At 50.9% G+C, this 25860-nt stretch overlaps 4 protein-coding genes across 4 annotated transcripts; 2 read left to right on the top strand and 2 right to left on the bottom strand.

The window, feature by feature from the left end:
- Positions 1-322: 322 nt before the first annotated feature.
- AtWU_04668 (spherulation-specific family 4 protein) lies at positions 323-1578 on the top strand (the record flags this gene model as incomplete). The annotated part of the gene is made up of 3 exons (XM_035499779.1): positions 323-399; positions 604-961; positions 1255-1578. The coding sequence occupies 3 exons, from the start codon at positions 323-325 to the stop codon at positions 1576-1578; spliced, it is 759 nt and encodes a 252-aa protein (XP_035355672.1).
- Positions 1579-7195: 5617 nt separating this feature from the next.
- Positions 7196-8164, bottom strand: AtWU_04669 (endo alpha-1,4 polygalactosaminidase; the record flags this gene model as incomplete). The annotated part of the gene is made up of 1 exon (XM_035499780.1): positions 7196-8164. The coding sequence occupies one exon, from the start codon at positions 8162-8164 to the stop codon at positions 7196-7198; it is 969 nt and encodes a 322-aa protein (XP_035355673.1).
- Positions 8165-11823: 3659 nt separating this feature from the next.
- agd3 (putative extracellular serine-rich protein) lies at positions 11824-14301 on the bottom strand (the record flags this gene model as incomplete). Its single annotated transcript, XM_035499781.1, has 2 exons — positions 11824-12090; positions 12154-14301. 2 exons carry the CDS (start codon positions 14299-14301, stop codon positions 11824-11826), a joined length of 2415 nt encoding a protein of 804 aa, XP_035355674.1.
- Positions 14302-16680: 2379 nt separating this feature from the next.
- Positions 16681-25445, top strand: gtb3 (glycosyltransferase family 4 protein; the record flags this gene model as incomplete). Its single annotated transcript, XM_035499782.1, has 3 exons — positions 16681-16746; positions 16801-16890; positions 16953-25445. 3 exons carry the CDS (start codon positions 16681-16683, stop codon positions 25443-25445), a joined length of 8649 nt encoding a protein of 2882 aa, XP_035355675.1.
- Between the last annotated feature and the right edge of the window lie 415 nt (positions 25446-25860).

Consider the following 25860-nt stretch of genomic DNA (forward strand, 5'->3'; position numbering starts at 1 on the left):
CATTATCCAACAGCGAACAGGCTTGGAAACGCTGATGACTACTTAATTGTTAGTCTCCCGGCCGACTCTGGTCCAAATCCGCTATGGCCAAAGGGAGCCCACTTGCTAGCTCGTTTCGACCCCCCCGAATTTTGGCGCGCACGGTTTCGAATTACATCGTTAGCTTCTCAAAGCCAGCAGAATGGGGCAAGGGGAACACGTGAGAGACCGGCGCTGCCTGCAAAGCCGGCGCTCGCGACTCATTCTGGCAATCCTTGTATTCATTGCCCTTCTCGCCGTCGTCATACCACCAGCAGTGGTGTTGACCCTACACAAATTCACCATGGGCCCCAAAGCGTCAGTTTTCGTACCGCTCTACGTCTACCCTGCACCGGGAGCATGGGATCCCTTAGAGAAGGTGTAGGTGCTACTTTTCCTTTTGTTGTCCTCTTCCCCATATCTCAACAAGCCCTCGCCAAATGTTAAACCCCCTCCCCCTTCCCCTTCCCCCCGCCAACCACATTGTACTCCCAGTCCATGCCCACGCTATCTGTCAGCCACCGGATGTCCCGCGGCACGATACAAGTAACCCTGATGTACGAAGGACGCAGCTGAACGCCACAGGATCTCTTCTCATCCCGACGTCAACTTCACCGTCGTGGTCAATCCTGGTAGTGGTCCAGGGCCCAACGCCTTGCCCGATGGCAATTACACACGAGAGATACCCAAGCTGGCGTCTTATGGCAATGTACGCCTCCTGGGCTATGTTGCTACCACGTACGCGCAGCGCAATTTCTCGTTGGTGCGGCGGGACATTGAGACCTATGCGGCGTGGCCGACCAACAGTTCGAACCCCAATCTAGCGGTTCGGGGTATATTTTTCGACGAAACCCCCCAGCAATACGAAAACAATACCTTGGCCTACCTCCAAGATCTGACTGCTGTCGTGAAGACGACCGCCGGCCTGGGTCCGGACCATTATGTACGTGCAGAAGTCTCTCCCGTATTTTCATTATTTCATTACTAGGGGTAACGCCGGGTAATTTACACGATTACCAAATTTCGGCAGCTGGCATTTCCGCCCACTGGATCATTGCCTTTTGCTGCCCCCTCAATGCATGGTCCTTTTTTACTTTTTTTGGAGCTCATGTTCTCTGGCGCCTGTTCCTGCCGACCATTCTAACTCAGAGCTGTCGTTTGGATCGTCCGGATAGATCTGGATGGACGCCCCCCATTGGCCAGAGTTTTCCATGCTAACGAGACTGCCCCAACCAGGTCGTCCACAATCCCGGCACGATTCCTGATGCCCGCTACTTGCCGACGGCTGATTCGACTGTGGTCTTCGAGGCAACCTACGAGACGTTCTTGGAGCGTCAAGGGGCTAAGCTGTTTAAGGAGATCCCGAATAGTACTCGCAGCCAGCTGTGCGCCGTGGTCCACTCGGTGCCGGACAGCGTGGAAGGGCACAAATTCCGAGACCTGGTGAAGCAAGTGCGCAAGGTCGCAGATGAGATTTTCATCACTCATCTGGATACAGATTATTATGCGAGCTTTGGAAGCCAATGGGAGGAATTTGTGGAACTGATGGCTCGATCATGAGGTGGCAGATGCCTGGTGCATATTATTTCTTGGTATATACAGTATTTATGACGTATACGATAAAAGATCTGATTATTGAAGTGAAATGGACGAGAGGACTTTTTCCTCCAACTCGAATCCAATGGTTGCAGACGATGACACCAGTGTAACTGAATTCGGGATCTATTGCGCCAATTCCAAGGCATTTCTCCAGAGGTTTAGCTCAGGCAGAAACAAAGAAGCTAACTAACTAACTAGCTCCGAGACTTCCAAACCCAGTGGTAGACTATCTTCTTTACCATCTTCCAAGGAAGGATACATCCATTTCCCCCTCTTCAAACAAGGTACATGGTTAGTTTCCTTTACAACACATCCATAGTGGGGCCATTACCCACCCGTAAATTTCATTCTCCGCGGTCCCCGATCCGATTCAGAGCCACTACCGAATTCCAGCCCCACTGACCAAACCAGTCCAGAAAAGTCTGCCATTGCCCACTTTGTATCATGGTCAAACAGGGCTAACCACGAGTCAGAGATAAGTGGATGAGGATGATCTCATCGGTTAGATCATTAGCCTTTTTCTTTTTTCTTTTTTTTTTTTTTTTTTCTCAATTCATTCTTTTTGTCTTTCTGGTTTGGATGAGGTAGGGATTGATAGTTGAATGAGATGTGGTAAGTAGGTACAATGCATGGTGCATGCTGCATAAAGATGTGTAATTAGGTACATAGTTAGATAGGTAAGGTTCATGGAAGACCGAGAATTCCGAATCTTAGGATCATTAGGTAATTACTATGCCACTCGTGTGTGATCGTGATAAAATTGATTAGGTGCTTCTTCTATACGAAGAGTGGCATGAGATGATATGAGAAGTTTTCTACGTGCGCACAGTAAGAAAAAGAAATACTAAGGAAGCAACAGATGATCAGACCTCCGGGCTAACTTGCTGCATGTCTTGGATCATCTACTAATAGGAATTGATCTCTCCTCGAGGCAAGTGGCATGGCATGGCATGGCATGGTAGGGCTTGGAGGACCCTGCCTACCGACATCCTTCCTTCGTATTCGGTAGATAGCTACGGGGTATATTATTACCTATCATTTGAGAGTTACCTAGTTGGTTAAGATGGATGCTAGTGTTGGTATGTGATTAGTAGCAGGAAGAAGAAATAAGAATGGATGGATGGATGGATGTATGCATTGATTGAGTTTTTCCGAGACCTGCATCTCACTCACTAACAGACATCTGATCCATCCAGCTGTCGGGACTTCGGATTCCGTAGGATGTTGTGAGTATGCATGTCCCGCTTCTAGTTGGTGTCTAGTAATAGTAGTGATGTTTCACGTAAACATACAACATGGTAAAAATAACTTCATGCTGTCACACCGTCTTCTAAGTAAGGTATGTTATGTATGTATGTATGTTGTCGGATTACTCCGTTCCCATCATCATTATCTTTGTTTCAATGGATAAAAGAGATATGTTTACTATGTATGTATGTATGTGGACGCCATGGGAGCACCGCATAATAACATACATATACATATCAAGTGCCCTGCATATTGTGGCTGAATCTCCTCGCGCTGGGAGGGGCCAGAAATGTTCCGTTCGCGGGTCTTGGAAAACTGCACCCCCGTCCCCCCTGGCCCGCCGTCCCCCTGCCCCCTTGTCAGACATACATGTTATGTTTAGGTTATTTTTGGATCGATCGGTTGGGCTTGACGGGAGGGGGAGGTTGGGTAGGAGTTGGATTTTTGATTACTACATGTGTAGATTAATTGTATGATATGGTGACTGATGAGATGAGATGAATGCGATGGGTTGAGTGCATTGGTACTGTAGGTATGTATTACTTGGCACGATTGCCACTGGCTCATTACACAGATACTATCTACTACTACCACTACTTACTGGTTAATACGTGATCTGGTAGGATGACTCTCGTTACATCGCATCCGGAGTTAAGTTTCCTTCCCATTAATAGCAACTCTCTACTTCCTACATAGACTGTCGCACTTCCGCATAAGTCATCATCCTCTATTTCTTTGTATAGTTATGGCCCATGGAAAATCAGCTCCCACGTTTCATCCCCTCTAATTAAACCCTAAACAACTAGACGTAAAGCAATGTCAACATGACAGTAATAAAGAGTGATCTCGGCTAAGCTCGACGATCGTCTGTCAGCCATGTCGATCGATGAGCATTGAGTTTTAGTGGGGTTACTAAACCCTCACTAACACCCTAGTCCTCTTCTCTAGCACGAACTTCGACCCTTCCATAAGGTAACACAAACTGCCCACGGCAGGGAATAGATAAATTATGATCGGTCGGAGATAGTTTCTACAATCGGAGAGAGTCGATAACATGGATTGAATGCAGTGTACCTTGATGTTGATTTCACTGCATAGAAATGATTGATGGATGACCGGGTCATTCATGATACATTCCTCTTCCCGCGCGGAGAAATATATATCAGAATACTACTCTCCTACAAAGTAGTATGATTGTAACAGAGCTAGCACTCTATTAGAAGTAGGTAGTGGGGTTCAGAGTCATGAGCAGCCAAAAGTAGAATCGATATTACTATTATTGCTTCAGCTGTCAGGTTTCCCGAGATTAAGGGATCATCTATCTAGATGGATCAAGGAAGCGGGAACTGCGGTTGTTTGAGATACTACTATCTTAGGAGTCAGTATACTACTAGGGTCTCTAAAATGTATTTCCGACACTACCTTCTATCCACCTGTCTATCTACTTAGGGCAATGAACTAATCTATACTCTGTCATGTAGGTAATCTATCCGACACACTGTCATCGAATAAGCATATAATAGAGCGACATAAGTCTAATGCAATTAATATGAATGATGGCTTGAGTCAACTAGCTTAAACTAAGCTACCCTAACATCTCAACATGCTACATTTGGAGTATCATATCATGCCATTGACTCTATTATTACCTACCTCCTAACTTGACACTTCAAGTGAGTGAGCCAGTCCATTCCCCAACCAACTAACCAGCTAGTACAATGTAGTTACTAGTTAGCTGGTTAGTAATTTCTAGTGCTAACGCATGCATGCATGCATACAGCCCGCCTGCAGCTGTTCGTAGAAACAATCCCAATCAGAGCGCAGCGGTGACCAGAACGCCAAGTCCACTCACTCATTCACTCACACTTCCATGTTCTTCCAGCCCAATATTCTGTAAGTAAGGTCAAGATTTGAAATCCGCCCTCGCTTGGATTTCAGCGCCTTACTCAAGTAAACTAAACACGGAGGAGATCTAGAATCTTGACGGGTTGTTACCGAGCGCATTGACTTTCGTTCGTTCGATTGTTTGTTTGCTCCCCTTTACTAACTAACCAACTCACTAATTAGTTACCCAACTAGCCAGGAAAGGTCAACCACCGGTGGATAGTGTCAAGTAAGTGGATGAACTATGCAGAGGAAGGAATTACCTCCGGCGCGAACTAAACCTCACCTAACTAACGAACGGAAGAAGGCCGTCAAAAACATGGAAGGGTTGGAAAGTGTGTGTAAATGTGAAGCCACTAACTAAGTAGCCTAAGTAAGTAGGCTAACTAACCAAAGATGAGAATTGTTGAATGAGAATGGTTCCTGAATTTTCTTGCTGGGCCCCACAACACACCGCCCACCCGGCGATCTTTGGCCCGAATGGGGATTGGAAAGTGGGGAATGAGTGGAAAAAGTCCGGTTCAGGAACAAGGCAAATCATTACTCTTTTCTTCCCACTCTGTTCTTCTTCTCAGGAACGGGTGGTGCTGCTAATCGGGAAAAGCAATGCCGTCAATGCCGTCGGCGAGATTCCTTTTTTTTTTTTCTCCTTCCTGGCGCTAAGTGGGTGATGGTGAAGTTTATCTCTGGGAGGATCTGGACGAAGTAACTTTTTCTTCTGCTGTTTTTTCTTGACCTCCTGGCTAGTTTGGGTGTGTTTTGTTTTTTGGTGGTATTTTTGCTTGCCTTGCGTCCTTCTGATTGAGTATTGATCGGGGGCTGTTCCGTGTAACCCTTTCAGGTCGGTGTTTACACTGCTGTACTAGTCTTGACTTACGTAGAAGGCGGTCTGTGTTGGTAGCTGTCATGGCTATATCAGTTCCTGATAAGTCTGATCCCAAGGTTAAATCTTTGACAGATTAATCTATTCCTCTGAACTAAGGATAAAAGGAGGGGAAGGGGAAGGGGAAGGGGCAGAGGCGTTGAAAGTCAATTCAGCTTGACGACATCCAGGCACTGAATGATCCCACACATTCATTACGAGTAATTTGAAAATTACCCGCACTGAAATCCATCGTATTGATGACACCACCGGTATCGAGCAATACTAGTCTCGGGACACTCGGACACACAATCCAGTTCCTTAGTATCTATCTACTTTAGTCTCCTTAGCGTTGGCGATTCGCTCTTCTTCTCTGGCTCAGATTCTATTCTCCACTCCACGCGTGTGAGAGATTCTAGCGAGGGAAGCTAAATCGCCTAGCGCTTATTACATTAATAATCTTAATCTGGAATTAGATATTTCCATTGCTAGTCTAGTCTGTTTAGCGTGGAACCCGCTACCACTATCTATCTACACTACTTAGTATCAGGTTAGTCTCTTTGGCATAGGGTAAGTGGGTGTCTGCTGCTGGTCAATTCTCCGTTTTCAGCCCTCGCCACACCACCCAGTAGACTAAGGTCTGCCCAAGTCTGGTTTGGTCCACGGGTTCATCGGATATCAAGGCACCAGGGGAAAGACCCATTTTTTCCCCCCTATGTATTTCTAAGAGAAATCAAGTTCCTACTACTCTCATGGTTAGCTGGTTGTTGAGGGGTGCACGTTGCACCTACCTACTATTCAGTAATCACTAGTAGTTAATCATTTGTTTTCGTTCTACTCCACCACCATACCACATTGGCGTGAGACTGTTAGACCAGACCGGGCCGGTTCATGACCTAGACTAACTACCAAGACGCTTGCTTCGTTCAATTCAACGTGGTCTGGTCTGCTCCAAGTGTGGCGCCGTGGGTTTGACTGTGAGACAACGGGGGCCGAGGGGGCAGAGGGGGCCTTTGCTCTGATTTTTGGGCGGTTGCGATGGCGAGATCGATAGCCAAGGGACGGGGCTGGGCTCTGCTAGATCCTGGTGTCTTGACTAGGTCTAGGACTAGGTTTGGGGGGGTCAGATGGTGTCATTCATTCATTCATTCCAGGCAATGGAATGCGTCCGCTTTCTTGATCTGAGTTTGATTAAGTGGCTTTGTCGGCGGATGATGTGGTTCCAGATGATACGATTATTGTTGCACTAGACTCTAGACACTAGACACTAAAGAGTGAGACGGGTGAGAGGATGGCATGGTATGGAAGGTATGGCAGGTATGTTATGCATGATGTTGCTCGGGGAGAAAGAGGTTGTCAATGACAGCAAACAGGTAGTTAGGTATTCCAGGGAGAAGGTGTGGGTGGTGCATATGACAAGTGACGATCAATCATAAACTTTCTAGACGAATGCTGGATTACATCATAGTAGATAATAGTAGCAATCATTTACAGTACAATAGATATCGTTATCAAAACTCCCTGCGCCCTTGCTTGTGTGACGAATTCCAGTCCCTACATTCCATTCATCTGAAAACGGCCCTGCTAGCACATCTCGATCCAATTGTCCAGGTCCATGTTCTTGATCACCGTGGAGAAATTGCCCGAGTCGGTGGCGTTGCACGCCTTGGTCTTCTCAGACGAGGTCACTGACAGGTTGTTGTTGGTGTCGTCACCCTTGGGGTATTCGATGTGGAAGACGGGCTTCCCTGCCTTGATGAAGGCCGCGTAGGTGTCACACTCGTCGTACTGCGCGCATTGCTCATTGACGCTCCATTGCATGTTCTTGATGACCGACGAGATGATTGCCCCCGCGTTCTTCAATCCAATGGACATGTTGCGCGCATGCGCCTCATTGGCCATCCAGTTCATGTAGCTGATCGAATCGGCCTCCGTCAGATCCAGCCCGTTATCATTGTCGTATCCGTCGACGTTGTCCGGATCCACACCGTCGCAACTCTTGTTCTGAGCCAGATCCAGGCGCGTGAGCATGATATTGCGTATGCGAGGAGAGCTGATGTTGATCCATTTCTCGCCAGGCCATCCGTCCAGGTTGCTGCCCAGATCATCCGAGTTGAACTTGTCCTTATCCGGACGCCAATTCTCGTAGCTGCCAGCGGAGAAGTAGCAGATGACTTTACGGCCTGCCTTTTGCAGATCGTTGATTACAGACTTGTTATTGTTGAACAGGTCAATGTCGTAAACATCCACGTCGACGGAGGTGTCGTTCAAAGAATAGAGCAATTCGATCTGCCAGCTAGTGCCGACGGTGGGCTGCCACTTGGCTGTGGTGTAATTGCCTGAACTGGGCGGCGTCGTCTCCCCGCCTCCTCCCTCTTCCTCTCCTCCCCCTCCGCCGCCCAATCCAACACCCAGTCCGACTCCAAGACCAATACCCAGGGCGATGATAAACCCGATGATCCCTCCGATGATGAGGAGCTTCTTCTTGAAAGTCCACGTCTTCCATCCCCGCGTGGGAGGGCCCTTGAGGGCGGCCTCACTGGCTGGCTCCATCGTATAGCAGATTGAACACGAACGAGAGCAAAAGAGGAATCGCGAAAAAGTCGCGCGCGAGAGGAAAGAAGAAGATCCGGGGCTACGGGGAATAAAAGGTGGAGCGCAGTGCAGAAACAGTCACTAGTCACCAGTGAGTCTAGACCGGGACCTGCCTGTCAAACCAGGGCGATTGCAGCTCGAGGAAATGAAGTTGCCTGAAGATGAAGTCAAAGAAGCTTCACTGGTCACACGGATCTCCGGTTCATATTGCAGCACGCCGTCTGAAACAGCTTGCCAAATGAGCGAAACTGTAGGGGCGTCAAGATGGTGATGATGATAGGCAGTGTGGTGAGGTGGTGAGAGAGTCGGACCCTGAAGGGAACCAGCTGGACCCTGCAAATCGTCCCGCCACTCTCATTAGCTGTGCAACCCTGCCCTAATCGACGGGCAGTCTACGAGAGGGGAAACGCCGGAAGACAAAGAGGCGAAAATTCGGGAGCCTAACTGGCCAAGAATAAAACTACCAAGGCGCCGGTGTCTTGTCCGGTCATCAACTTGGCGTTGGATGCTTCACGTCGACTGGTGGACAAACCGGGTTCGGCCGGATGGCTTGGAGTGAATGACTGACTGACTGTCTGTCTACTCAGTCTTGGGTCGCTTACCAAAAGAGTTAAGCGGGAAATAAACAGAGATCGCAAGATGCGACCGTGCTCAGTCCACAAATTGGGGAACCAGAGATTGCGATTTCTTCAGGAGCTTCCACGGTTGTTCGATGCTCGAAACACCAGAGCCATCTCCACCGCCAACCATGGAACACTCCGGCTTCGGAGCTAGTGAACAGCTGAAACACGGTGATCCTGGAATAGAGGACAAGCTCGTCGACTCGACAATGCCGACTTGGCGCTGGGTGTGTGTATAACCCTTGGCGTTGCTATTCTTGAGTGCTGCCGCCCCCAAAATAGACGATGGGTTAGGCGACACGCTGGAGGCAAAAGGCAATGATTTTGAGTCTGGCTAAGCGAGACGTCTTCACTTGCCGTTGCCGGTTTAAAGTTTCCCCCTTCTTTTCCGCCGTGAAGAAACTTCACGGAGGCAGAACGGCTAATAGCGTAATAGGAACAGAACAAAGTCTGCTCTGCTGGCTGCTTCTTCCCCCCTTTTTTTGCTTCTTTGGGCCCTTGATTCTGCGTTGGCCTTTCTTGTCCTCCCATCGGGCCGGAACCTTGCCAATCAATCCATCCAGCCATCCAGCCATGAAGGCCTCGGACACTAACCGCAACTCCCGAGATCCAGTAAGATCTTTTTCTCGTTACGGTCACAGTGGTATGGTATTTAATGCGGTTTTGTAAATCCGCTCCGCTGTGTAGAGCATCTGTACCGCGTAACTTTCGATACCAGGCTTGGCAACACCACGGAGTCGTCTTATTCTGGCTCGCTAAGCCATCGTCAAACATTAGTCTATTCTAATTCTTCGGCTTACATCTCCTCTTAGGCACTTACTTCTTCTCTCGTATACGTCTTGGCCTTTACACTAGAGCCGCAGCCTGACTCGCCCGTCGAGAAAATCTGGCCAGAACCGCCGGCGGAGGGAAACCCGCTGGCTTGGCTTGGCCAGCAGGGGGGATTCCATTCCAGTCATCTCCAATTCACCACGTTGTTGTCATGGCGGGGATACTGATGCGATGCATGACTAGTACGAAGTCGTTACTGTTTATCTAACCTAATGAAGACTTCCTCCGGACTACTAGCACACTGTTCTGATGTGATGGATCTTATGACCTGACCTGACTAGTAGACACACTCCAGACTCAACTTTACCTCCCCTCGGAGCCGACTCACTAGCTAGCTAGTAAGCTATGTACTCACCGACCCTAACGGGGATACCCTCAACATCTCCCCCGAGAGTACATGCAGAAGAAACCAAACCAGTCACACCTCGCCAACACATCGCCCCTGGACCCTGGCAGCTATCCAGGTATCCATCTGTCAGTCAAAGCTTGACATACAGGTATGTGTGTGACGGTTGCTACGGCGAAGCGCCCCCTCCCTCTTACACAAACGAAAAGACAGTAGCAGTAGTAGTAGTAGTGATGATGGTAGTATAGAAGAAGCAAATCTCCACCTCATTGAGTAATTACCACCGACTATGCGGAGGGAAGGGTGGAAAGCGGCTTAGACTTACTCTCCCCTGTCGGGTTTGATATTCGACTAGGGCTATTCAGGACTGCGGGCGGGGATGATGAATGTTGGGAACTCGCCGAGGCCGAATACGAGGGCGGGAGTATAACCCCTGTTGCTTGGCTTGGCGTGATGTGATGTCTTAGATGTCGTGTCATGTTGTGTTAGTGTGTCATTCGGACGGATGGGATGGGATGGGATGTTGATTATTACTGAGTATTATGCGGAGGAAGAGGAGGAGTGTTGGGGCGGAGTAGTAGGTAGATGGATGAGATGGATGTGGGAATACGAGTTGTTGCATACCTAGTACATGCCATGTTCCTCTATCCTAGATAGATACTAGTTGATTTGATAGATGACACTATGGGTATGTACAACGTTCTACACCGTATGATGAGTTCGGAGTTAAGCTAAGCCCTGGTCCATCCATCTTTGTAGTATTCTTGTGTAGATGTGTGGATAGATACATCGCAGTGCATAACGTAACATAACATAACACGAAACCATCTAACAAAAACCCACGACACAAACAGATGGGAAAAAACAAAGCAATATGTCTCAGATCGGAAAGCACGGATAACCAACCATGCGATGAAAAAGGATTCTGAACAAAGCGCATCCCGAAAATTCGATCCCGATTAAGTTACCCAATCGATCTAGATCAAATCAATCCTCCCTTTCCTCGTCTATTAGCTCCAAAACCCAAACCAACCCAAAACGAAAAAGTCCCGCCAAGATCTACTAGTACCCGACTTATGACCCCCATATTCAATCCCATCCCATCCCATCCGGCATCGATATTTTTGCCACAGAGACAAACCCTACTTACTCACGGATGAATCCGGCTATTTGTTTACTCGAGTCTAGATGTTGATCGAAAACAGAGACAAATATATTGACTCGATACTTTTGCCACATTCGTGGCGTCATGCCATGCCATTAGATAATAGCATCATCGGGTTGTCCCATGGAGGTACTCCGTAGTTGGAGGGTATTAATAGTACGGGGTACTAAGGTACTACTTACAGAGGAAGCAAACAAACAGCTGAAACCAGTCCAATGACATTCCTGTACCCCGCCAAGAATGCGTAGGTTTCTTGATTTCTGCCAAAAACATGGATAGCCGGTAAAAAGAGACCCTGCAGAGATACATCATGCCTCATTAGGAATGTGAGAGGGTACGTACGTACCTGTTTTTTTTTTATGATAGTAGTGTGGGGGAAATATAACAGGGTTGAGTACTTGGAATGGTTTGGATTAAATTGATTGTTGCTATATTTGCTGTGTTATAGTCTAGGATACTAAGCGTGGAAGAAGGAAAGAAACCTGTTTGTTTTAATACCCATTCTTTTAGTTGTATTTATGTCATTTTCGTATTCATCCCGCCCAACTAACTAATAGCTAATATATTCAATTCGAAATATCATACCTAACCAAGTAGTAACTGACTAGTATCTAATATATCCATTATACATACTATGAACATTCAGAAACTCATCTTACAGCGCAATCGGCGTCGACAGCGTGAAGCTGACCGGCGACCCCGACAGCTGCACCCACACGGTCAACGGATCACTTCCGACCTGCTCGGTCGTGAAGCCCTGCGTGTTGGTCGGTGCCACGGGGAACGTGACGGGGATGGTAGCATTGCAGGTATTATCCGTCGCAGAGAGGGTGGCGCCCGTGATCTTGTGATCGGAGATGGTGTAGCGCAGGGAGTAGTTGCAGGCGTCGCGAGTGTAGCGGGCCAGGAAGGAGGCGGACATCTATTCATCGTATTAGTATCATTTTTGGGTTAGACTTAAAATTAGGGAATGGGGGAGACATACAGCTTCATGGTTGATAGTAACAAGGGGCCAATCGACCAAGCGCACAAACTCCTGCACCTGGGTCTCCACCCACGCTTGGAAGATGGAGTACTTGGCCGAGACGCCGTTGACTGTGATGGCGTCCACATCGGCATTACGCAGATTGGCCTGATGGAACATGTAGGGGTCATGGTGCAGACCGAACAGGTGACGCATGACTTCGCCCTTCTCCGTAGCGAGCAAGTTATCAAAGTCACCGGATCCAGCGGAGGTGTCGATCCATTCCTGCAGCGTGCAGTCTGGGGTATCGCAGTTGTAGTAGATGCGGGTGGCGAAGCGCGGGTTGACCTGCATACCGTCGAAACCGTCAGAGGCTTCATTGGTCCAGTAGGGCCACATGTCATTCTGTTGGTTCAGGAGGGCAGAGCGCGTGTTATCACCAACGCAGTTGGTGATGCCGTTTTCCCACCAGGCGCGCAGGGCATCGCCGTTGTGCAGGCCCGTGATGGCGGGAGGGATGATACCGTTAGAAGTGAAGTGCTTGGCGGAGGAGATGCCGACTTGTTTCAGCCAGGCCTGGTTGAAGGAGATTTCCTTGTAGACATCGGAGTAGGTGGCATTGTTTTGCTCTTCGTGGGTGAAGGTGTGGGAGATGTGGCCGAACTTGTCCTGGTTGGTAGTGTTGGTCCACCAGAGGAGGAGAGGGTCGAGCTGCGTGCAGGCAACGGACCAGTCGTAGGTGGTGGGAGAGGAGGGCCAAAGGTTGGTGCCGGTCCCCACGGGCTTCTTCCATTCCAGGGGGGTGTCGGCGGGCGAGTCGTACTCGATGCCGCCCTCGTTGCAAGTGGTGTAGGCCTCGTCGGAGACGCCAGCGGCGGATTCGATGTTGCCGTTGCCGTTGTGGCCGACTTCGACGTAGTAGTTGCTGCCGGCGTTCATCTTGCCATTGATTTCCGGCAGCCAGTTAGCAATGCCGTCCAGGTCGGCCGGCGTGATGCGGAAGGTGGTGCCGTTGGGCTTGTAGATGTCGGTTTCCAGGAACATGTCGTCGATCTGAGTGTTCAGGTTCACGCGGCGGTAACCCGCGTACAGGCCGCGGGTGAGCCAGGTGATCCATGCGTGCTGCAGGTAGGTGGAGGTGGCGCTCCAAGTGGTGTCGAAGGAGATGAAGAAGGCCATTTGCTCACGGCCATCGAAGTTGTTGATCACGGCAGCAGTGGTCTCGCTGCCCGAATCGGAGTTGGCGGCAAAACGAGCGATTTCTTTGGTGGAGGTAGTGTTGGATACGGTGGCAGGATAGTGCCAGAGGCCACTGGTACTCACACCAGCGCCAGTCTTCAGGCCAGACGTTGGGAAGTCGCTGATGTCACTGAACGACATCAATTGTTCGACCCCGGTTGCACAGCAGCCGTCGCCGACAGCGCTGGCGCCGTAACTAGGGCCCGGATACACGTCGTACTGCACCATGCGCACACCGTAAGCCAGCTGGTAGGCATACAGCTGGTTCCATTGGTCCGTAGTGAGAGCACTCTGGTACCCTGTGGCATTGCCGTAGTTGTAGCTGACTTCACTGGCAACCACAATACCGGCGAAGTTGCCACCTTCGGTGCCGTTCAGGGCGGGCAGGCTGGCGCCAGACTGGGGCACGACCAGAGTAGTGAAGGGAATGCCATAGGCATTGAGACCAGATGATGCCACGCCTGCAGAGGCAGTGTCGCGCGCAATCACCAGGATGTTGGCGGCGATGGAGCCGCTGCTGACGGGCGTCGCTGCAGGAACAGCAGACGACGCCACAATGCTCGAGCTGAGACTCAGACTGACAGACATAGTGCTGGCAGTGCTGCTGCTTAGGGCGCTGACTGACCCGCTAGCAGAGGTATCAACGAATGTGGTAGAAGAGGCTGCCGAGGTCACAAAGCTGGACGGGGCAGAGCTAGTACTGGACAAGAAGGAAACGAAAGAAGAAGTAGTCGTGGTAGTCAACGAATGGACAGCTGAAGTAGTACCAGGAGCGGTAGGCCCGGTGACTTCAGCGACAGGAGTAGATGAGGCAGAAGATGCACTGGTCAGCACCGTCGGATTCTGTGGCCAAATCCCCGGGGGAGTCTTGCAAGTTATAAAGCCCAGAAAGCAGTTGAGACTGGTAATCGACGATTTTAGGGTATTCATTGCGATACGAACGGCTCAGGCACTGAGCACCACCCCCTCTTCGCTAAGGAAAAAGAAACGAAGGACAAGCAAGCGAAGACGAATGATAACGAATGACTGAGGTGGACCTGCAGCAACGGACCCCTGGAAGAACGCCTTCGGTTGTGGAGAGAAGGAAGAGCGGGCTGTCATATGCGCGTGCAATCACATTATGTATGTCTATTTATCCCGGACAGATGGGCGTAGCAACCGCACGGAGAATTGGGAACCTATCGTTTCCACTTGCTTGACCTGACCAAATCGTCGCGATGGACGACCCCCCCCCCCCCCTCCTCCGAGGGTTCCACGACCCAGCCCGATTCATAGATTCCGCATCCTCTTGGAGGGTCCTTGCAGACCCGCTCTCCGATTTAGAACCCTCATGGATGGACCGGTTCATGGATCTAATTCCGAGGCCGAGACAGAGCTTTGCCTGGTTTCCAAGGGACTGAGGGGATGGTTTCTATGGATGTTCAAGATTGTGACTAGTCTTCACATTCCTGGGGCTCGGACTGCCCTGGTGGAAATTGGCCCCCCCGAAGTCTGACCGAAGGGCCCCATTATGGGATGAGTTCCTGAATTGAATTGGGCTTAGTATAGCATTTTTAGCCAGGATTGGGAAAAATCTAAACAAGCTAACCATAGAGGCGCACTAACATGGTTGCTTGGCCACACTTTTGTGGCACCGGGCCAGCCAGACGGGGAGGCAGAGGGAGAGGCCCAACCAGGGTTGCCAAGGGTCCAAATTTAGTGGCTTTTGCCTTTTTGCTCAGGGTTTAGGGGACCGAGGCGAATGTTGGATTTTGGAAAGCCCGAAAGATCGACTTTAGCACCGGTGTGGGGTAGAAACAATCGACTAGGCACACCCGAAAACCTTCAGCAGGAACATGGAAGAAGGAATTGACTTGAGTTTAGGGCCCGAAGGTGATGGTGAAGATGGGAAAGTGACTCCATCGTGTTTGTTACACCGAGGGGTAATACAAACTTTCCATCCATGTCACACGGGTGGTCTTTTTGTAAAACTATAGAGTGTATAATACGGTATGGTTCGGATACATGGCAACGGGATGTTTCCGTAAGCATACGGAACTTGCCCTAATCTGGATAGCTGCAGGTGCTCTTCTCCACCGCCGCCATCCTTTCCTTTTCTGCCCTTTTTTTTTCTTTCTCATGAGTCGAGTCGAGTCCAGTCGAGTCTACAATTCTCTCTCTCCACTTGGGCTAATGTAAGGAGCAGACCACAAAGCAAGAAAAGCAATTTTTTTCTTCCTAGACCAATAGGCAACACGAATGACGATGCATGGAAGAACTTCCCCCGTCACCAGCACCGCTGTGTCTCCCCCTCCACCACCACCGCTTTGCCCATGAATGGAACCTTCTCCTTTCCCAGTCATCTGATTTGATCACCTTGTTAGCCTCCTGGCGTACTCCGACGCCATTAATAAAAAGAATAAAATAATAAAATAAAAACAAAACTCTGAATTCTACGGAATTGGCCGCCAGAAAGGCCAACACCATTGCCATTGATTACCATTGCCACTATCCCCTCATGGCATCGCTTCTGCCCGAGACTGACTAAAACTAAACATGACAGTACTAGTAGTACTCATCGTCAAACAGACCTAAACTTCTTAGCGCCAGTTAGCTGCGAAAGCTGAGACGAAGGCCTTGCTATTTTTGTTGCCCAGTGCTGGGTTGGTCCGCCACCGGCCATTCCAATTGCATCAGACCCAGTAGTGGTCCCGATCTAATGCGACCCAAAGAAAACCCCCAAACAGGCGGAAAAAGAAAGAGGAGACAGACAGAAAAAAAAATGAAAAATAAAAAAAAATAAAAAAGATGGACCTTAACTGACATCTTGCAGTAGCCGCTGACCTAACACGCTGCCTGTCTCTCTCTGTCTCTCGCTCAATCATACAAGTCAGTGCAGGAAGTCCTGAGGCTGGCACTTTGGCTGCTGCTGGTTCATTCCCTCCTTGTTCCATCCCATCCTATCCCATCACTCCATCCTCCATCTGCTTGTATATTTACTTTCTTTTCTTTATTTTTGTTTTTATTTTTCCTTTCTTTATCCTTCCGGTGGCGCCCCTCGTTCTCACCACCTTCTTACTTCCTTCCCTTCGTTTATATTCCCATACAGTCTATCGTTACTATTTACTACTCGTTATTCTATTCACCCCTCCCCCCGCTGGTTAGGTTTCCAATACCCACCTGGAGCATGGCTTAGAGAAAGACAAACTTTCCCCATGTCCGATTCGAGCCTCTAATTGTAGTTTAATACTGTCCGCTCGATCTCCTGTTATGCCACTGCTACTACATGTCCTTCGCTTCACGACTTTGCTCCGTTAATCTCTCTTCGGGATGGCGCAAATCCTCGACGTCTCACCCGTCGGGTGGGTTTTCATGAGAGAATTCTGGTGGCAATATGTACGTGCCTGTGTGCCCTGCTTCGGAGAAACTTTTGTGTTAACCTCTTGCTAGGTTCTAATTGCCATCTTGCTGGCAAGTGTGGTTTGTGGATGTACATATCTTACCTACTCTGGCACCCGCAGAGCCATACGATGGTATAAGGTGGGTTCTCACCCAACATGTATATGCTAATTGGAATCACTTTGTCTGATATAACCTTTCAGACAAGACCGCGTGTCGAGATTGTTCCGGCTGCTGTCACTCAACGCCTGGACAAGATCGCCAACCAACAGCTTACCCTGGCCGCGGCGCATCGCACGAAACGGAAGCCTACATCCGTGGGAGTCTATTTGGGTTCTTTTGCTACTCCCTTGGATGAGACGCACCGTCAGCTTCTCGATCGCTACGAACTCTTGATTGTGGATCCATCCAAGTCGGGGGTTGTTCAGGCCATTTCAAACATCGATGGGAAGCAGGTTTTGGGGCGAGTTGATCTCGCCCTAGTTTCTTCCCAGCAGGACAACACTCTCGCCGCCATTGAAAACATCGACAGCATCCTGGCCGGGAGCTTTCACGGAAGTGCCTTCTCCGGTATTGTGCTTGCAAACTGGGAGGACAAGTTCACGCCAAAGGTTCTCGCCAAACTCGCCGAAGCCATCCATGGTCTTGGTCTGGCCGTGTATCTGGAAACAGGACCGCCTACGTTCCTCGAGGATGGCCAATCCCTACAAACTCCGGCTATCTCTGGTCTGGTCGTCCGAAATGCTAGCATCCTCCCCGACGGTCAGAAGCGCGACTATTTCCAGCTCGACAAGCTGCGTCCAACTATCAAAGCCTTTGTGTCAGAGGCATGCATGAGAGACTTTTTGGTGCTGGCCTGGGAAACCATCGACGACGATGTTACGCTTTCCAATGCTGTTGTTCAACGATCCATGCAGTGGTGTAATTTCTACAGTGCAATTCCCTGGATTGGCCGCAAGTCCGCTCTGGAGAACGCTGCCATCAATGTCAAAACCCCGGAGCCGCTGTCCTCCTTTGGCTGGCTGAAAGATACAGAGACCATGAAGGCCCACGATCGCTGGCGCACCAATCTCGATATTGCACACAACTATGTGGCCAAGGCCTCTTGGGATACACTGCGCGCATATTTCCCGTCCCTGGACGACTTGCTCTTTTCTTCGGAACACTCATCTAAAATCAAGAATTCGCCAGCAAACAAGCTCCGCGAGCCTCCGGAATGGGTCGCTCAAGTCAAGTCTCAGGGCAGTCCGCTATCCATCTCCATGGCCGGTGTCGAATACAAAGAACTTGGTTGTTTTCCGCTCGGCTCAGAGGCAACCCCGGTTGCTTTCGCAGAAATCGTTCATTCCCAGCAGCGTCTGAAGTCGCTGAATCTTCTTCATCCGGTTCCGTCGTCGAAAATGCAAAACATGGGGCTCCTCCTTCGACAGTTCTATGAAAACTTTGCCCTCTCGAGCTGGATGGCTTCGGATCAATTGGCCGCCTCGATCAAGGAACTGTCGAACATGGCGTCCAACGATATGTTGCGAGTTTACCTCGGGTTAGATTCTGGTCTACGCAAGAGTGCTGATGTTCGCTTCTGGGCTGTGTATCAGATGGACGCGGATGGTTTTGATGTCTTCGCCTCGAAAAATGCCCAGGGACTGGCTGGCACTGTATTACACACCTTCCTCTCCGCCAAAGGCTACCCCCGTCACGTTTGTTTCGAGGCCGAAATTGCGTTGGCGAGATGGTCAAAAGATATCAACGAGGAAATTGGGCTACCGCGCCGCATCATCCAGGACATTGACGCCTTGAGTCCGGAAGAACGACTTTTGCTGTTGCAACATCTATCATTGACTGATGCCAAGGGCGATCTTTCTGAAACCATGTGTGCGTACATCCGGCGACAACTTGTGGACGCCCCGACACTAGCTCAGCTAAAGGAGCTCAACACGGTTGCCTATCTTGAAGGATCGGCTTCACCAGAAGTCTTGGTCGAAACTCGGATCAATTGGTACAAGGAACAGGGCTGCCAATATCCCTCTGCTGCCTCGTCTCTTGCATTGTTCTACGAGGCGGAATCGGTCTTCACGAAAGTACTACGAGAGCGGAGAGAAGATGACCTCGCTCAAATCTCAAAAGGTCTAGGACAGCTAGTCGAGGATGGCCCTATCGATGCTTATACCGACATCATGGTCCTGTCGTTGTTCTGCGCTGCACGAAAGGGTGCTCTTGACGAGATCTATGCCGAGGTGACTGACCGCAATCCGTTGTTCAACAACCAGTCCGATCAGGCTGCAGCTTTTGCCGAATCGTTCGCCCTAGGATCCCGCTGCGAGGCCTACTTTGATGTTTCGCCCAGTGCCTTTGGTAAACTTCTCTCGGATCGATTCCGCAAAAGTTACAACGATGAAAAACTACCCGACTGGATCCACGGTGCTCCGGACATGGCTACTTCCTACGCCGGTGCTCAGATTGATGTTGATCCCACTCACAAGGTCAAGCCCATGCGTGGATACCAGCGCTTCACTTTCCTCAGTGTGTTCGCTTTCCCGGCTCTGATTGATATCATTTTGCTCACGATCATTGGTCGCGGACTGTATCTCTCTGCCTTCATGACGGCTGAGGAGCAACAGAGCGCCACTATTGCGCTCATGATTTCGCTCTTGCTCTCCGGTGCTATCGGCACCTGGATTGCATGCGGAGGACCCTATTATCTCATCTCTATGGCCTTCGCAGCTGCCAATATGTTCGTGCTGATCAGGCTCATTGCTGGTATCGCTTTCACAGTAGCTGGTGGACTCATCGGTTTCATCTGCATTTCGGCCGTCAAGAGCCCGCGTGCCGGAATCATCTTCTACCTCTACCTCATTGCGCTGACACTCTATTTCTCGTGTTTCGCCTCGCTGGCGAGTTTCAGCTATCCTGGCTCCACTTTCCTCTCTGGCCGCAAGATTATCTTCGCATGCGTTCCGATCCTGTTTGTCTCGCCCATCGTGACAACCTTCACCGGTCATGACTCGGCCATCTATCTTGCCGTTATCTATGCTTTCATCGGATTACTGCTGCTTGGTCTGAGATCGGTCTCTTCCAAATGGGTCACTTGGTACCAGAGCATTCGGAGAACAGACGATACCGAAATCCGAAAGTGGTACGTTGCGACTTACGGTAACAATGATGAGAAAGTCTTTGGAAACTTGAGTGACCCGGCAGTCCTGAAACTTTCTCGGGAAGCGCTGCTCAAGGATGTCCTCGCGGAGACTAAACGCTGGTTCTACCAGAAGCCTACTACGGACAAGTTGGTGCTGGAGCTAGCCAAGGATTGGGAGGCGACCAACTTCCTCCTCGACTGGTACTGCAGATATGCCGACGTGCCTAGGCCAATTCCATTCAGCTCTTCCTGGAACATCCAAACCAAGGTCGGACTGGAGGTGCTCCGGAACTCACAGAAGGGCATAAGACTGCATAATGCCTTCATCCAGTGGCGACAGTCCAGCAGAGAAATCGGATGCGGTGTCTTGTACTTCCTGCTAGCCCTGCTCGATAAGTGGGTGGAGCTACTCACCGGCGGTCAAATGACTGGTCTTGCCCCTTCGGTTAGCAGTTCGCAACGGATGGCCGTTGGATTCGGTCTCGCATACTACCTGATCGGTGCGGTTCTCATCGACACCAAGGCTCAGGAGCTTCATGATCTCGTCGGAAAGCAGACCACGCTTGCTGTGCCCAACGCCAAAGATATCCGCTTGGCACAGAAACGTGATGTGAAATACAAGCGCATGGTGTACTGGAGGACCCTCTTCAAGTATCTCGGGTGGCACGTATGGAGTTTGGCTCTCGCCACCGCTCTGATTTGGACCTTCCAGGATACAATGGAAGCGATGATCATCTTTGTTGCTTACATTCTGGCATACACCGGTCTCCTTTGGTACCAGTACACGAAGATCTTCTCTGGCCCGCATGCCTTCAAGACCCTACTCATTGGGTGTGTTGTCGGCTTACCTGTTGGTATCGCTCTCAAGACGCGCCTGCCGCATTTCCTGTACTCGGAGGTCATTGGCCTCGGATCTGCGACGTGGACTGTCGCCATTCTCACGCTATTCAAGGCCAAGATGGGCATGCCGAAGAAGGTCTCCTCTCCTGTGGAGCTTGGAAGGGAATTCCATGCATACACGTCTCCATGGTCAGATCCAGAATGGTCCCAACAGGAGCTGCAAACGTTCTACGAGAAGCTCTCGCTTGTTCCGTCCGACGCGCGCCTGAGCCTGAATCCGCAAGCCCATCCCGGCGTGGAAGTCAAAGAGATCCTACTTTCGCGCAGAAAGGAAACGAGAATCGAAGAAGCGTTTCCGAAGTCTGACGATCTGGTGAACTTGGCGTTGGGAGCCTGGGGCAAAGGCGGAATCTCCCTAGAGCTTGTTCCTGTTGGCTCATTGGGTCCCGGCATTCATGCATTGAGTTGCAGTACCTCGGGCCAACTGCACATCGCCATCTGTGTAGGTCGGGGACTGGACCAGCGAATCGACGTCGGTGCAAACTGCCAGGTCATTGCTGAGACTCTGCTCCACGCTGTTGCGGAGTCGATGCTGCATATGCCTCATGAACATGCCGTGCTTGCGGAGTCGCTCGTCACGGCAGGCGTGACGGAAACCATGGCACGTCAACTTCGTGCGGAGTCCAACACACCCGTGGTCATTCGCTGGGCTAAGAAGGAGCTCCTCCAGCAACTGTGTCTCGGATTTGACTGTGATGCTCATTGGGAAAAGCTCCCCAAGGACGTCAGACAAGCTTTGATCAACCGGTGCCTTGGCCAGCCATGCCAACTTTCTGAGGCTAGCTGTAAATGGCTCGAAGGAAGGCTTTGCCAATTCGATACCGACACTCTCGATGTTCACGTTGCCAGGAGCAATCTCGGAGCTGCTAGTGCTGTCAGTATCCTAGATTACGCACACTACGGTACCGGCGAAGCAGCCACTTTCAACGACCCTGAGACTCCAGAGCACATCCCGTATGTCCCGAAGAAGCTCCCTTCGATCATCCAAATGCTGGTGAAGCCCTGGAACTCCATCTACTACGCGCTCGCTTCAGTTGTCAAGTTCATTGTGGTAGCCCTCGTTGCCGATCCCGAGTTCCAGCGAGAATTCGATCATGTTATTGGGCAACACCACGCCATTATCCGTGTACCGGCTACCCTGGCGTTGAGCTTGCTCTGGTCTTATTCGAGAATTATGCAGAATATCGGTCTCTCCTTCTTTTTATTCCACGGTCGTGACAACGTGAAACAGCTCTGGGATGAGGCCAAGGGAATGACCATCAGCATCCAGAAGAGCAGGTTCATCATTCAAAGTCTGGACGGCACATTCACTGCCTTTAAGCACGATGAAACGGATGGAGGCTTCAAGATCTATTACTATTCTGGTCAGCACAAGACAGAGCCTGAAGGCACAAAAAGTCTCGGCTACGTCTGTGTTTACTCCAAGGATGTCTTGCTTATGGTCCGCCAGGAATTCAAGGGTGGAAAACTGCTCAACGAGTACCATTACGATTACCGCGCCCCGACGAAGAAGGCATTTGGCTTGTCCAAGTCGTCACAAGCAAGAATCCCAATGGGCCGGCGTTGTGTCCGTGGAGACAACCACTTGCAGAGTGTTCAGTACAACCGCAAGGGACTTATCGAGGCAGGATCTTACATGAAGGATGGAAACCTGATCCGTTTCAAGTACCATTATCGCAAGAATCCCCGCTTCGGTGACGAATTGCTTCGGGCTGAGTTTGCACTCTCGCACATCACCTGTACCGTTTCGTGGTGCGCTCCTCCCCTGCGCCATCCTGAGAAGGTTGATCGTTGGATCCCTCACTCCAAGGTCACCGAGGCAACTTTCGTTCAGGGTGCCGATGTCTACGAGGCACGTTGGCTCTACGATCACAAGTTCCATCCCACTATCTTTACCACGCTCAACGGACAAAAGGTGCAGACGCCGCCCATGATGGAACACGACTACCTCGCAGTGCTGGCCAAGCCAAAGCACACCAGCTTTGTGCATGACAACCCTCTCTTGTACTGCGACAGCCTGAATTCAAGCATCTTTAGCCGGTTCTTCGGACTCACCAAGAAGCGCTTCCCTGTGTCAACATCTCGCGCTCGCTCGTTGATCTGGAAGGCCTGGAAGGAACGTGTCGATTTTGATGGTGTCATTGTTCGCTGGATGGATGAACGACTCCTACGCCGAGATAAGACCCTCGCTCCCTACTGGCGTAGTCGGGATCGCGGTGACCTCGCTTCGGCCAAGAAATATTTGGATGTCCGCGCGGACACCATCACAGCCAGTGCGGATCTGGACGACAACATTTCTAGCTGGACCCCGCTTGCCGTGAAGATCAGTGACCTTTTCAATTTCGGCCCTGGTGGTGATGCGGTTGTCAACACGAGATCCAAGGACTTTGGCGCTGATACGGAGAAGAACCTGCATGTCATGGCTGCGGACAATGGTACCTGGCCCAACGAAGGAGGTGGTGTTTCTGCATGCCGACGCGATATGATCAACTCCCTGAGGACCATCAAGTGGCATATGATTTGCGAGTCTGCCAACGACTTTGGCATTCCCAAGCACCAAACTGAGCAGAACATTCTTTCGTTGAAGGTTGTCCCTCTCTGGGGTCTCGACTTCCTCACGCCCACGCACGGTCTCTTCAGGAACAAGCTAGACTCGGAAGTGGAGAATGTTACTTCTGCCAGTGAGATGGACATCAAGATGAACTTTATCCCGATCCTGACGGCTCTGGTCAAAGGAGCTCGCGCTATCCACCTCTCTAAGGCGGATATCCAGCAGGCGACTCGCGCCCTAGTCAATCTCAACACCTACTTCCAAGATTCCCGCCACTGGACCCAAGTCTGGGACAGCGAGATCGTCAAGGAAAGCTGGCGCGACCTCTGGCTCAGTCAAGAAATGCCCAACGCCCTCCCTTCGTCTGAGTGGTTCCGCACGGAGCTCCCCACGCTGGCGTCTCTCGATATTGCCTTGGAACTCTGGTATCGCTACTTGTTCATCTTCTCCATCCCGATCCCCGAGAAGATTCCCAACGTGTTCCAAGCATCGCACCACAGCGTGAGCGCATCTTACGGTGTCGTCTGCAAGATGAAGCGAAACTGCACCCTCCAGATCTGGGACCATGCCATCAGTTGGCGTGAGACCAACCTCTGCCTGTCATCCGCCCTCTGCAAGCTCTCCCCCTTCGTCCGCAACTCCCTCTTAGGCCTCATGCGCGTCACCTCCGTCCTAACCCTGCACCACGCCGACATCATCTCCCCCTGCGCCGACTTCTTCAACCCAGGTTGGGAAGTAGAAATCGGCACCTGCCAGGGCACCATCGCGCACCGCAACGTCTTCCGCCGCAAGGTCGACCCCGTCGTCAACGGTATCACCGACATGCAGAAGTTCGCCCCGGTCAAGGAGATCAAATCCCAGCGCCCAACCGTCACCATGCTCTCCCACGTCTGGTACGCCAAAGACATCAAGATCGCCCTCCTGGCCGCCGACATCATCATCAACCAATGGAAATTCGACGACTACCACCTCGACATTTACGGTGCCATCGACAAAGCCCCCACCTACTCCACCGAATGTCAAGAAATTATCGCCTCCAAGGGTCTCCGCGGCAAAGTCACCCTCCGCGGCACCGCCGACCCCATGAAAGTCCTCGAAAACACCTGGCTCTTCCTCAACTCCTCCCTCTCCGAAGGTCTCCCCCTGGCCCTCGGCGAAGCCGCTCTCACCGGCGCCCCCGTCGTTTGTACCGACGTCGGCGCCTCCCTCCGCGTCCTCAGCGACCCTGATGACTTCTCCCGCTTCAGCGCCGTCGTCGCCCCCAATGACGCCCTCGCCCTCGCAAAGGCCCAAATCACCATGCTCGGTCTCCTCGGCGAATGGAGCAAATACGCCGAAGACGACGCTCCACCCCCAGTCCTCACCTCCTCCCCTACCCCGGACGACGTCGCAAAGATCACCCGTCGCATGTACGAGAAGAGCGAGCACCGTCGCAAGTTGGGAATGATGACCCGCAAGATCGTCCAGAAATCCTTCAGCGGTGACCGCTACCTCCGTGAACACGAGCAAATGCTCTGGATCGGCAAATCCGCGAAGATCATGGCCAACCGTCCGCACGCCAATCTCCAAGAGCCGACGGACGTCGCCACAGCCTTGCAGCAGACCCTCCCCATCGACGAAGAAGTCATCACTATCCCCCGCAGCGCGGTCAACTCCTGGCGCTCGTCCGCTGCCTCCGGCATGTCCACCCTCTACAGCTCCGTCTCGAACTTCCCCATGCTCCCCACCAGCAACCAGCGTCCTTCCTCGATCCGCTCCAGTCTGAGCAATACCTCCACGGACGCGAGCTCGTTCTTGCCCCTCCCCAGCAGCGCTTCCCTCCCCGTCTTCGCGCCCCGGCAGACCCTCTCCTTCTCCAACGGACCTGGTGGAGACAGTCATCTCTCCCCTGGTCGTCTCTCGCCGGTGGTTAGCCGCTCAGACCGTCGCTCGCGGTCCCGGTCAATCTCCACAGCTGGAAGAGAGCAACTGCGCGGTCTACAGCGCGAGGATCTGCATCAGTACCGCAATTCGGATGTGAGCATGATGATGAGAGAGGAGTTCCTCCAATCGAGCATCTTCAGGGGCATTGAGGGTGGTGGTGGTGGCGGCGGCGGCAGCAATATGGTCTGATCTTGAACCACCACTCACCACTCTTTCATTAGAGTTTATACCCACTTTGTGTGTTGCCGTTGTTGTTGTTGTTGTTGCATCTTGTGCATATTAGTCTTTTTCGGACGAGGAAAATTATCGTCGCTCTTTTTGTATATATTATACTACCACTTACTAGTACTATATACCTCGTTTGTTCATTCCTTTTGAAGATTCCTGCGTTCCGCTTCGGTTCGTTGCATGGAATGTCTCTGTTTATATCTCCTTCAGTTGTTGTGTGGATTGGTTGTACAGATGTGATGGTGATGGTGATGTTAATGTTTGGCATTGATTTCACGGCAGCTGAAACTTGAACTTGCATAGCATAGAGATGTTGGGATGATGTTTCATTTAATGTTTGTTTTTACTTACATACATGCTAAGTAGTAATATGGAT

This window comes from Aspergillus tubingensis, assembly GCF_013340325.1.
Source record: "Aspergillus tubingensis WU-2223L DNA, scaffold_6, whole genome shotgun sequence".
Classification (NCBI taxonomy): Eukaryota; Fungi; Ascomycota; class Eurotiomycetes; order Eurotiales; family Aspergillaceae; genus Aspergillus; species Aspergillus tubingensis.